The following is a 14,249-nucleotide window of genomic DNA, read 5'->3' as shown; positions in this document are numbered from 1 at the left end:
TGTTTTGTTCACAAAGGGACAGAAAAAGATATATGATCAAGTTCCCACTAATACACATGCCACATCAATGAACTAGATCTGAATAGCCTCGGGCTGCCTAGAGGTCCAGGTTTGCAGAAGCTCGCAAAGGTCTCCAGAGGTTCCTTGATTGCTCAGATCTGACAATTTACTGAAATTAGCTGACAACAGAGATTAAGAGTGCGACAACAAAGCTGCCCAGTTGGCCCCAGGTAGCAGATATGTGTGATACATTTATGGACCAGAGTTGTAGAGACCTGTGCTGTCTGGTAGTCACAGGCTCACTGGGAAATTTTGATTGAAAAGACATGCGCGCCTGAAAGTAACAAAGCACCAGAAAAACATGTTGCAATGAAGCAGGAAATAGGAAGAGACTCAAGCTACCTGAAAGGGTCTGTATTCGAATGCCCTGTGATTTCCCAACATGATAATATGCACAGTAAGTGACAACACTGCATTTCCCATTATACGACTGCATAAGAAGTGAAATCACTAGATTTACTCATCAGCCATCTGCACAGTAAGGGACATCACCATTTCCTATCATTCACCTGCACAAGAAGTGACATCACATGCTTCCCAATACAAAACAGACAATCAAGAAAAAGACGAGTCACTTTCTGCCTTCTGCCTACTTCAATCAACTTTTCAGGGCATACCCAGCAAAGGGCAGCCACGCAGAAGCTATTGCCTGTTTGTGCCTGTTATGGCCAGGAAGGGCTTTGGGCCAGAACCCTGTTCCATTGAAAATTTGCAAGGTAATATATAATGATGTGATTCACCCAGCAACCCATACCATCAATCCTCAGAATAACACTTAAATCTAGACGACCCCGGCACTCAGCTTTCGGACATAGCCCCAACCATGTACACATCCTACCAGGCAAACTCAAACTGCTGAACACATGTTCCAAATCAGGCCCATTAATGCTCGCTCAGCAGTACAACACACACCAGATATTATAGCCCTCATCACCTCTGACAGGTTTGGCCGCTACTTCATCAAAGAAAGAAGGGCCACCCCCACCTCCTTACATATCATAGATGCCCTTTTTCCCACAGGCTACAGCATCATGTGGATCACTTACACAAGAAGGGAGGAGGCCTCGCTGTCACCTATAAGTCCTCCTGGACATTCACCCTAGGCAAGCATATAATATTAAAATCCATGGAGCTGCTGACATGCCATTTCCTACTCTTTCTAACTCAGACTGCCCTTATACATCTCATCTTCAGGCCTACCTTGTAGAACAAGGATTTAATTGACAAATTCTCATATCTCCTTGCCCATCAGACATGCCCACACCACTCTCTTGACGTCAACCTCGCAGACAACACAAACTCCAAACAAAAACAAGAGAAACTCTCTTCAAACTTATTGACACACTCATCATTGTAAAGCATGCCAGACAACCAACACTCTCCACATTCTCAACCTTATTTTCTCAAAATCATCAACAATTCAATGAAACCATCCATATGCTTGGACTGGACAGACAACTTTGCCATCCCCATCTCATTGCTCAGCGACTTACCAACAAACCTACGGCAATACAAATGAGAATAACAAACCTTCTGATCCTCCAATCACTTCTCCATAGACAATCTAATTCTTGAACTCATCACTTTCCCCACTCAATTTCACATCAGACAGGATCACTTTCTTGGAAAACGATATGGGTAGCCAGACCCCAATTAAAACACGCAAATGCAAGCCGAATCATTTAGCACCTGGTACTCAAGATCTTGCTGACAATAAACGATCCATTTGCAGACAAGAAAGAAAATGCAACAAAAAAACAACTCCTGATGACCTCATGTCACTGAAATCCCTCCGTGCAACACAGCTCAGTACATCAGCCAAAGAAAAGTACTATTACAACACAATTAATAAAGTAACCGACCAGAGCAGAACTCAAGACGATCAAGCATTGCACCAATCCTCTGCCAATCCTATGTATACCTCACTCCACAGAAAAATACAATGGCATCCACCTCTTCTTTAATGTAAAAAGAAAAACACACACAATCCAACAGCACATTGACAACACCAAGCCTGCTTCATCGTTTAAGCATACCACTTTCTTCAGAATCTTGCAATGGTCAGCAATCAAACTATCTCTTGCAGCACTCACTGACATTCTCAACTCCCTCAAAGAAACTTCTTATGAAGATGATGCCTTACCCTTATACATCAAAGCTTTCTCTGAGGACACTCTCTTACCCCTGCTCACCATTATCAATGGCCCCCTCCCTAAAGGTATCTTCCCAGAATCTCTCAACACAGGCCAGATTCTCCCTCTCTTAAAGAAGCCTACACTAGACCATGATGACCTTGCCAACGACCGGCCTATCACTCGCCTACCATTCATCAGCAAGGTCAATGAAAAAGGAGTCTCCAAGACCACATCAAAATAACCATCTCCTGTATGGCTATCATCTGGCTTAAGATCATGCTGCAGCACGGAGGCTACTTCCTTACACATAGTATACAATGCCATCATGACCACCCCTGAAGATGACCCAGGGCTCCTGATACTGCTCACTTCTCAGCTGCTTTAGACAGTCGACCATTCCAACTTCATACGCAGCCTGGAGTCCCAAATGGGGGGATTCACCAATAATGCCCTTCACTGGTTTACCTCCCACCTTTCTAACCAGCACTAGTTTGTTCACATAGGCACCTCAAGGTCCCAAACGATCCCCATCACCCGCGGAGTCCCCCAGGGTTTCATAGGTCTCCTGTCATCTTCAAACCACAAATGAAAAATCAAGAGTCACCAATATGTTGATGATATACAACTCTACTAGAAAGTCTTCTCTGCTTCAGACATCCAATGCCTCTAACACTGCCTGCACAGCATCCAGACCTGGATGTACAAGGGCTACCTGAAGCTCTACTTAGCTAAGACAGAATTCTTGGTTGTTGCTAAGAACAATATTCAAGAAACAGAACAGACCTGGCCCAATGCTTTGAACCTTGACAGATTTGATTCCCCGATTTTACCAAATAGCAAGTCACTAGGACTCATCATCTTGACACCAACCTCACTTTATTTAGGAACCAGGTCTGCAGAGATTATCATAAGGACAGGTTTGCAGACATTATTGAAGAGTCAACATATGCAGAAGTACTTATATCTGCTACCATAAAAAAGAACACTTCTTTATGTAAAAACGTACTCTACAGCTTTGCCTTAAAGGTGGTGAACATGCCCAGACCATTTAAATCATCAGCCCACGACTGTCACCTCCTTTGCATACCTTGTTCTCTCCTCTGTGATGCAAGCAGCATTGTAAAATCCCATGGAGGCAAAACCTTTGTGAAAAAAGTTCTCCTGGGAAAAAGAAAATAGAAAAACAGAACACAGACAAAGTTAGAATCATTCTTATATTCCTACTTTCTATTAAAATGCTAGTACATCTATAAATGTCAAGACAACTGTACACTCATCAGGGGTAATTTTTTTTTTTTTTTACCAGAACACACAATAGTACAATAGTAATCCTCAATATTGAACTATTACTTAGAGAGTAATAATTTACAATTCGCTATAAAAACGTTTAGAACAAATGGATGAATCAGCACTTTGCAGGTTGATGCGTACCTTAAAATATATATTCTCACACACATACACTTGTGGTTTTAATTACAACAAATAGACCAGTAAGCACATTGAATCGATTATTCACCAAATTAATACATTATTTAAAAAATGCCAATTTTCATTTAAATATTAAAAAATAACTTGGGCCACATGTGTATAACATCCCACTAAACCTACATACCACTCTCAATTATGATTAATTTTAAATAAAATTAATATTTCTCAGATCCTTCCAAAACCAACCAATATTAAAGGGAACTTTATGGGCATCAAACAGTATTCATTAGAATAAAAATTCAAAATTATGTGGTGAAACACTGCTTTTCAGTATACATTTAATATTTTTCAGAATTCACAAACTCCAAGTGTAAACTTTAACGACAAAAAACCAGTAAGTCCAGCACTGTATGTGGTCAACACTGGTGTTGCATCACCCTTCTGTGAAAAATAATGGAGGTAGGGATTTAAAATAAAACCCTGTAGGAAATAATGTTGAATTAAATAATTTAAAATAGTTAAAAATATAACTAAATATAAACTATTATATATACAAATAGTACATCTTTTTTCATTATAAAATATGTTAACCTATTTTAAATATTAAAAACAATGTAACCAATTTTATTTTACAAAATATTTTAATTAATTTAAAATATTTCTATAAAACAGTTTCAATGATTAATGCACACTAAACTTAAGAAACAATCAAGTTAATTTAACATATTTCTATTAACTAAAGTTAATTCAATTTAATGTAATAGGATTGTAGCTTTTTTTCCGTTCTACATCTAAAATTCCAGTTGCAATTAATATACAATAATATTTAACATCATTTGTTTGTAGATTTATTTTCGAGTTATGTACACTTATTTTCCTTTGTATTTTACCATGCAGTGATCTACTCCCCGACTGTAACGTCGTCTTGAGGTAAAGTATAGGGAAAATGTACAAAAGTAATTTAGCTTGAAAATAAATATTAAATATATATGTTATGCTAAATGTTAATATAAATTTAGTTTATGTACTCACTTTAAGTGAATAAAAAATGTAAATAAATGCTTTAACACAAATTACTTATGGAACAAAAATTGAACAAATGGAAATATATTACAATAAAATGATTTTTCTAAAGTTAAAATATACAAGATCTCACCTAAAGAAAAATACATGTTTTAATGTGATGTATTAATGATTGAAATTGATGTATAGAGTTAATCAAAATCAATTATTTTTAATAAATGTTTTGTTGCAAAATTTATTTTTTTTAAATTGTTTTTAGCATCATGTTAACTTTATGGTCACAATTTACAAAGTACATGCATCATAGCATTTGTTCAAGTGCAACAGTTTAGTACAATTGTTCAATGTCAGCTTTTCTCGAGCAACAGACAATTTATTCATTCTATCGCTAATTTGTAATGCCACTGTTAAGTGTTCTAGGCCAGGCAGATTAACATCATGGTGTACATTTAAAAGGTGTATGTACATATGAATAATATTAACAGATGTTTACTCTGGGTTTTGTTGTGCGGTCCGTGCGTCTTGCTCTCTTAAATACTCCCTCAGGGGTTGCCATATATCTTTTGGCCGGGATGTAGGGGGTTGTAATTATGCTAACAGCTTGCTAGTGATGGCACAAAATATCATACTATTAATCCAGCCCAGCTTGCTCGTGATGGCACAATATATCATACTATTTATTAATCCGCAGCCCCTTACCGTGGGTTACCTTTTGCTGCCCCATTGTATAGCTATTTGTCGCTTTGCCAGGAGCATCGCTGTTGCTATAAATCTACGCATGCTTTTAGGGATGTTATCAACACATGCCAGTAGTGCTCTTAGTGGAGATTGTTCCAAGTGCAGCGCAGTAACGCGCTGCAAGTCGCTGAATATTTCATGCCAAAATGAAGCAATCTTTATAAATGCCCATGTCATATGTGCGAAAGTGGCCGCACGCATGTTGCTTTTGGGACAGTGTGCGAACCGATTATTGTCTATTCGGGCCATCTGCTGTGGCGGAAGGTATGCTGTTCTCAAGAATTTAAAATGAATTAGTTTATGCCTTTAGTTACATGAAACTAACTTCGTATGAATACAGCAGCTTTTCCAAATTTTATCGGTGAGGGGCCACCTTAAATCTGCTTCCCAGAGTTCTCTCACCTTAGTATCTTGTGGTGGTATGAGCGCCAAACTAGCTTTATACAATCTGGAAATGATATTTTCTCTACTGTTGTCCTCAATTATAAGTGTAAGCGGTGTAAATTCCTTTGGTTCAATGGGATATGTTGATATGGTATCCCTGGGTGCTGTTTGCATACGGGTCAGGATAAACTGATCCATAAAAGAGATATTTTGAAACCGGGGGTCCTCTGTGTGAGAAAATGCATGCCCATTGGGGAATAAATCACAGATGTTGCATATTTCCAATCACCGAAGGGTACGCAGCGTTAATGGATCCAATGTGGGGGGTAGCAATTATTGGAAGTCTTGGGGAATATAATGTTGCACCACCTGTTCTCTTAAGCAATCTCACCCACTCCCAACAAGTGATGTATAGGGTATGGACATTTTGAGTGTCTCGTGTCGCCAGCTGGTAACAGAGCTCCCAGTGGGGTGGAGTCCGATAAGTCCCTCTCCAGTTTGGCATAGAGAACTCTGGTGTCGGGGTGGTACCAGAACCATAAGTAGTTACATTGTGCCAGCAAGTAGTTTGGTTGTATATCAGGCACTTCAAGTCCCCCCCTTTTGTATAGTAATATCAGTGTGTTCCAACCTATTCTTGTTTTTTTGCCCAGCCCCCTATATTAATTTTGTTAAGAGCATTCGAATTTGGAGAAAAAAGGCATCTGTTAAGGAGATTGGTATGCTTTGAAAAAGAGCAAGCAAGGTAGAACTACCATTTTAATGATAGCTATGCGCCCGGATATGGATAGCAGAAGACGAACCCATCTTTCCACCTGTCTACTACAAGCCCATAATTTAGTCTCAATATCCCTTCTTTATCCCGGTGGAGATATATTCCAAGTATTTGGTTTCTGCCTCACACCACTGTACCGGATGATCTCCACAGCTCCTGTCGCGCACCTGCGTCAGTTGGATGTTCTCGGACTTGCCCCAGTTTATATGGAGTCCAGACAGAGCCCCATATCAGTCAACTTCCGTCAGAATCAGCGGGAGGTTGTCGGACTGCTTTTTCACATATAGTACTGTATCATCCGCATATAGCATTATTAGCAGTGGGCCATTCTTGAATTGTAGTCCTCTATGCATATGATACTTTTGCAAGTATCTCACCAGTGGTTCGATAGCAATTATAAACTATAATGGTGATACTGGGCATCCCTGTCTAGTGCGACGGGATATAAAAAAAGGCTCTGTCTGCATTATTTCTTAATCAAAAATAGGATATGAAAATATTTTATACTTAAATGTGTCTTTTTTATATTTGTTAATATGAATTTATATTTGTTTATATTTTTTGACATTTTAATTAATTTAAAATGATTTCCTATTGGGTTTTATTTCCCAACCTTCATTATTTTTTATGAGAGGGTGTTGCAGTGCCAGTGGTTGGCCTAGTTTAGTGCTAGGTTTACTACTGTATTTTTTAGCAGTAACTTGCACTCAGTTTGTGGATATCCAAAAGTAGCAAACTTACTAAACAAATGTAAACGTACTCTAAAGTGTAAGTTACCTTTGTGAATCAGGTCAGCAGTGTTTATTCTGGTTGCTTTGTCATTTTAGATCCAGAAAAATTGAACATCATGAGTGAAGCAGAAACAATTTTAATTATGTTGTCTTGCAATGAGTAGCCATTAATGCTACCCAAATTAAAACAGAATTGTTAACCTGCAGTGCTGAACACTTACTGCATAAAAATCAAAAGAGGAGAAAATGTCTTGTATGAGACAATGTGACAATACTTGGCAAACGAGCTGAAACTTAAGTTGCAACATTATAAATATTATCATTGACTGCCCGAACCACAAAAACCTAGAGAACTCGAAACTTCTGGGAAGATCAAACTGAGACCCTTGATTCTATGTCAGGACCGGAGGCTCGTCTTATGCTCTACTTTCTTTACTTTAATGAATAGCAGCCATTTAACAAAACACCAACAAACTATCATTCCCATTAAACCTTGGGAATGTCCAAAAGAAAACAATTTGTCCAATAGGAAACAGTCCCGGTCTTCAGCCAATCAGGGGGAACCAGAATAGAATAGCACAATAATCTGTGTCCATTATACCTCTTTCTTTGCTGCTCGGAGCCAAGATAAGTGGTGTTTTCCCTTCTCTCCATGATTGATGTCTTTGTGCTTGTTTTTATGGTTTTGTATTGCTGATGGTATGTTGTGAACCGCCTCACAAGCGGTTGTTTTCTCTCACAGCCATGGGAAGACTTTGTGCTCCTTCGCGGCCTTCTTGACTGTGGTGCGGTCCTCCCGCACCTAGGTGACGCTTGACTGCGCCAACCGGCCGCGGTGCACATTTCCGAATTACTGTCATACCAGAGGAATCTGAACTGCAGGCTGACGGTCCTGAGCCTTGCCCCCTGGAGTGTGATACCCCCGAGGGGGTCTGTACCGTCCGTTTCCATACATAATTCAGTAGCCGCTCGTTTAATTGACACCCCTTTTCTCCCCCACGGGAGGGGTCTGTAATTTTCATACAGGCCAGCGGTCTGTGGGGACCCGTTCCCAGTAGGGCCCTCATTGATTGTGCACCAGGTGTGTAGTGTCCTCGGACGTGGCCCATTGAATGGGAGGCTTGTCTCACATCATATTAGGCTGACATCCAGCCCCTTGTAATTACAGGCCCAGCGCTGTCCCAGGCTAGCCCCAATGCCTGGAATTATTGTAAGCGCTTGATGCCCACTTAACTGGGCGTATCCATTGGCCGGTGCTGTTTGGAGGGATTCAGCTAGCCTTTTCCCTTACGGGATGGAACCTTTTGATGAGGACCAGGGGGAGGAGGATCCCCTAGCGGCCTTCCCATGACTTCTATGATGCAGTTGATGCATCAATTTACCAAGCGGTTTCAGAAGCCATGGTGCCCTTGGAGAAACACCTCTCCCAAAAAATAGCGAAGGCTTGCGCAAAGATGTCTGGGTGTGCACCAGGGACCACGGAATCCCTGGCCCCCTTGAACCATGGTACTCCGATTGAGGAAGGCCACTGAGACACTGACAATGAAGGCCCCTCCCGCCCCTGGCTGCTATCTTCCAACCCATCCACCCCTGCCCCAGGTGACCAAGGGACGGCTGGCGATTTTTTCCTGGCTTGGACTTCCATCAGAAGGGACGCCTGGGTTCTGCAGACAGTCCAGGGGTTTGAAATAGAGTTTTACAGTTCCCCCTGGCAGGCTGTGGCCCCGCGACTGCTCCATTTTTCGAAGGCCGTGGCTGTGATGGTGGACGGGGAGGTGAACTTCCTCCTAGCCAAGGGGGCCATCTCCCGTCCATTACGGATCCACAGGATTTCAGCCGCAATATCTTCTTATACCAAAGTCGATGGAGGTCAGCAGCCGGTTATCAACCTCTGCAAGTTCAACGAGTGGCTGGTCTACCGCCACTTCAAGATAGAGGAGATTCAACTCTTACAACAGAAAGACAGCCCAGCACACTTATAAATAACTAGCGTGTAAAATACACAGTATAGTAAACTTATGACAAAAACTGTTTTCCCAAAGAAGAGTCGATGTTATGTTGTAATATTGAACTTCATCCTTTATTCATTTTTCTTTTAAAACGCGTTTTTTTTGCAACCGCCAAAGCATTTCGTCCACAATCGGATTTCTTCAGGGCTCACAGTATATGCTTGGTGCGTTTTCACTTGACCATTGCCAATGTATTAGACCAGCTGATTTGAAAAAACATATATCTGAACAGTGAAATTATGTCACCTCAGAGATTTTCAATAATAAGTGTGTGTCGGTGGATAAATGCACCCGTCTCTGCACGATCGTCCGACTTGAAAAAAGTGTTCACAGTTATCATGTTGGGCTGGACTGTTTCCATGAGGCACAAGACTGATTTCCATATGGCTGGGCTCAAACTGGAAGAGCATGGCGAGCAAAATAAACGATGGATTTAGGCCCTGATCTCTGTGCTGGGGTGAATGTATGACATTGTTCTGCATTCTGTCCATCAACTGTTTTTTTTGCATTTTTCACCCCGAGTGGGATGGGTATGCCCAGACACGATTCCCGTGCTTTCCATGCCACTGGAATCAAGCTATCCTGGCTGAAGAGGGGTGAAACCCCGAAACCGGTCCTAGGATGCTTGTTTCCAATCAAGGGAGGACTTGGCTTGGCAGTTCGGGCTGGACTGTGCCCATGAGGCATAGGGTCAAGACTGATTTGCATATGGCTGGGTTCAAATTGGAAAGGCAAGGTGAGGACAAAAACGATGGATTTAGGCCCAGATCTCTGTACTGGGGTGAATGTATGACATTGTTCTGCATTCTGTTCATCAACTGAATTGTTATTATGTTGCAGCTTTTTCGCCTTCTCCAATAAAAGCGCCGGGACACTCTTTTTGAGTAGCCGTGCGCTATAAAAATGAACCAATAACATAACATAACATAACATAACTGTTGTTTTTGCCGTTGCTACATCCTCGTCAGGACTTGCTGGGTCTCATTTTAACTATACAGTAAAGGGATCTGGGATTAGCTACTATTGGTATATCAGTTTGTTTTTGGGTTTCCTTTAACTGAACACTGAAAAATCGAAGTGCTTGTCACCAAGACCCCACCATTGATTCACCATAATATGCTTACAGTTCGTACTGTTATGCATAAATATATAGACCACTGGCTAGTTGGAGCAGGCTCTACAAGGAATCTTTATGTGGCTTATCAAAAAACCCACTGGATACTTTAAATGAAAAATAGCTTTCTCAAATAGAATCGGCTATTGCTTTAGGCATGGCACAGTTTATGAGTTTTAATTACTCTCCTCTATTCTTCTCCCTCAGGTCAAATTTCTTTCAGTCATCCAAAGAGCATACATTGCCTCCCTCAAAGAGGTAATATAGCTTTATGTTTCCCAGTCGCTCACTGCCTGAAATGAACCGTACCTAATCAATGAGGAGGAAATCTATATATGTTAACGCAAGAGGGGACCATTATGAATTCCTTTTCTTCTTTCCTTTTCTTTCTTAACTCAATAATATTAAGATATAACAACATTTATTACAAACAAGTTCTGTAAAGCTGCTGTGTTTTTACACTATATCCTTGGATGCTCACCACGCCAGGCACCTGCTCCCCCTATTCAGTTACAGCCTATGTTGCTTCTGCCTTAAAATGCATTATAGTATGATAATATGTGATACATGTATTCTGTGTTCCAATAATGTGCTTTCCGGTTATATCCTCATATAGTCATAGAACATGTGGGTTTTAAATATACACCTACAGAGACTGCGTGTTTAATATTGCTAGAGAATTTCCCTGGATTTCTTCTCCCACAACATCCCCATTGATTAGGGCAATTTCTCTTGATCACTGAGAATCACTACAAAGCCAGCGTCTTCAACTCTCTTGTGAATAGAGAAGCATTTTGGATTCATAGATAGCTTGTTATTTCTACAGCAAGGTAGCCGACTAATAAAACGTTTATGTACAGAGGTCACCCTTGCAGGTGCAAGGCTGCCTGCATTCAAGTATGCGGTACTGCCACTCATAATTTCAGAACTTTCAGGGCTAAATATCATTAGCTAGGACTTCGCTGAAGGTTAACTCATTTAAAGTAATATACTGCTTTTCTTTATATTGTTTACTTTTTTTCAGAACAAGATTTTTATTGTGTTGTTGAAAAATTGCATGACAAGCACAGCGCCCCGGGAACCGGAGAAGCTGTGAACACTAGAGTAATAATCACATTTAGGCAATTCAAACAACAGTTTAAGAGAAAAGAACTGTCCTACGCCCCCCCTCCCCACTCCCTTTATATTGTTTACTTTTTGTTCTTTTACAGTTGCCCCATTTCTTTAATATTTGTTTTAATATTTTCAGCACTGTATTTATTGGTGTTGAGTAAATCTTATAAAATACTAGTCCAGATTTCTTGCTTGTGCTCTTTTGGGTGAAACTGTGTGGGGGATTCCACTCAAACACCTTTGTCTGACATGTAAAATTAGTTCCGACACACACTCTCTCTGGGTAAGTTCTGTTTCATGGGACACACGTGGTTCGTTTTCCCTCTTTTGAATGATAAATTGGTATGCCTGGGGGGTCACGGAAATTTAGCAGGTGTGATTAGGATTGACAAATAAAGGCACTATGGATCAATGTTTAAATTTAAATTTGATTAGGGCATGGCTAGCAGCCAGCGAAGATGGCCGCAGACTGATCGAGCTGCGCTAGTCGCCAGCTTTCAGGACTGTTTTATCTGGCATAATTCGTTCACAGCGAGAGCACCAGCGGCAGGGAGACGGCGGGAGACAAGATCGCTGTTCCACTGGCCGAAAGAAATGCTCACTCAAAGCGCCATGCTGAAGAGGAAACTTGAGGGGAAATGAATCGTGCAGGCAAGATGGCGCTGCCTTCTTGTTTGTGATGAGGACGGAGTCCAGCATCACTCGCCGGGGGCCTAAAAAAACAGTCGGGGCACAACAATAGGAGCCAGGCCCGCAGTGCCCTTTGGACCTCGCACAGACCCCCTTTGGACCTCGCATGCAACGGGAGGAGGCTGCAGTAGTGCGTGCAGAGAGAGAGCGCTTGAGCTCACTGGTTCTGCAGATGTGAGCCGCACGGGTGGATCGTGACTGGGAGCCGCAGAGAGGGACCCGCGGCCCTCAGGCTCCAAAGATTTCTGGCACCGTGGAGTAGTGAGTGGACGCGGCAGCGGCCTGCCGAGTGCAGGCACAAACAGATATCCTAGGGAGGCTAACCGAGTTGCACGGCTAAGCGGGCATAAGTAGAGCGGCCCAAAGTGCCGGTAAGTGCCTGAGAAAATGCCTGCGGTGAAGGCCCACAACTGGTAGCTCTACAAAAGGAGTGGGCGATTTCCTACGGACCTTTGGAAGCCATGCATGGAGTACCGGGGGGAGGGGTGGCTCGCCAATCCTCCACTCAAAACCAAGTGTGGAGAACCCACGGGCCGGAAGCCCTGAGGGTGCACCCCGCTGGGTGAAGGGGCACCGAAGACCCTAACTGGACAGCTCAGCAACCGGGCAGCCGAGGGGCCTGAGACCGAGCTAGGTGAGTCTGGGCCCAGCTCCTGGACAACAAAGAGGTCCCCGGAATCGCAAAGAAATACCAAACAGGAGCGGACCAGTGGTGCTGCTGGCCGTGACCTAGAGACGCAGGCAAACTCCCCAGCGACTATTTTGGTGGTGTTCTCCCTCTCTCTGCGGCGCCACACAGGCACGCAACCTACTTCAAGGGTCTTGTGGAGTGGAGGGATCCATGCCAATCTCCCTGAGTGAGAGCGGGCCGTAGAGTGATAACAGCTGGAGCGGACACATCCAGATAGATCAGGCCGGAACACCAGGGGCAACCAAGCCCTGCAGGAACACAGGGCAAGAAATCCATCCAAGAATCTGAGTCTACCCTGGGTAGTTTATTACATTTGGAAGACAACATCAATGGTTTGAAACAAGGCCATGGGACCAGGCCAGGTTAATCAAATCGATAAATACACAGTGGCGGGTGGCCACGAAGAAAGCGCTGAAGGGGCGGTGTCGTCAGCCGAGGCAGAAGACCAAGCCCCAGCTCCCTCATTAAGAGACATTATGTTGGCAATTAGGGACTTGCACGGTACTTTGGAACCAAAACAAGACTCTGTAATGGAAGAAGTTAACCTACTCAGAGCGGATTTTCGAAAGCTGGCGGACAAGATGTCCACTGCCGAAACAAGCATTGGGTCCTGCAGCCCAAAACAAAACACCTAGAGGAGCAAGTGTCAATGTTGACTAAAATCCCGACCGCAATCTTGGCTAGACTAGAGGACCAGAAGGGCAGAGAGCGCCGAAATAACATCCGGGTGGAAGGCATTCCAGAAGGAATGAAAGGGGCTTAAGCCTAAACACCGGTCAACCTATTTCTCAGTGGAACGATCACATCGCACATTGGGACCCTGTCCCCGCCCAGGAGCCCCTCCCTGCACAATCATAGACAGGGATGCAATCCTGCAGGCGCCCAACCAGCATGGTGACCTACAGTACAAAAATGCCACCATCCGATTTTTCCCCGATTTCAAGCTCTAGGTCCGGCGACACAGACGTACCTGCGATGCAGTGAAAAGGGCCCACCAGGAAAAGAACGCAAAATACAGGATGCTATTTCCAGCTAAACTCAAGATCCTCGCCGGAGAGAAATCCTATTTCTTCATGTCACCGGAAGAGGCAAGTGACGGGCTGGAGGTTGGTTGGGCGGAAGGGGGAGAAGAACTCGAACACTCACCACAAAAGAGCAGACACGGCGCGGTGGGACGTGGACCCCCACACCCGACTGTCCCATCCAGCGGCAAAGAACCGACAAGTGACCAGGAGGGGGGACTACAATAACCAGGGTCTTTTCCTTCCCTTTATTTTGCTCGGGTGAAAGCGGGTGACTCAGGGGTTGCAATGTAAAAGAATTAGCACAAAGAAACATTCGAAATTGAACAGACAATT

The 14,249-nt window shown here is 42.9% G+C and overlaps 1 protein-coding gene across 3 annotated transcripts in view; it reads right to left on the bottom strand.

The window, feature by feature from the left end:
• The window catches only part of GPAT2 (glycerol-3-phosphate acyltransferase 2, mitochondrial), a 1,306,638-nt gene that overhangs the window by 1,008,465 nt on the left and 283,924 nt on the right, over positions 1-14,249 (bottom strand). For all 3 annotated transcript variants that reach the window (XM_078667014.1, XM_078667016.1, XM_078667015.1), the window contains exon 4: positions 3,283-3,356. In XM_078667014.1, coding sequence (XP_078523140.1) covers positions 3,283-3,356 — 74 coding nt within the window. The remainder of the gene's footprint in view (positions 1-3,282; positions 3,357-14,249) is intronic.

The sequence above is a fragment of the Lissotriton helveticus genome, chromosome 11 (assembly GCF_964261635.1).
Source record: "Lissotriton helveticus chromosome 11, aLisHel1.1, whole genome shotgun sequence".
NCBI classification, from domain to species: Eukaryota; Metazoa; Chordata; class Amphibia; order Caudata; family Salamandridae; genus Lissotriton; species Lissotriton helveticus.
This window is presented reverse-complemented; position numbering and strand designations above follow the sequence as displayed.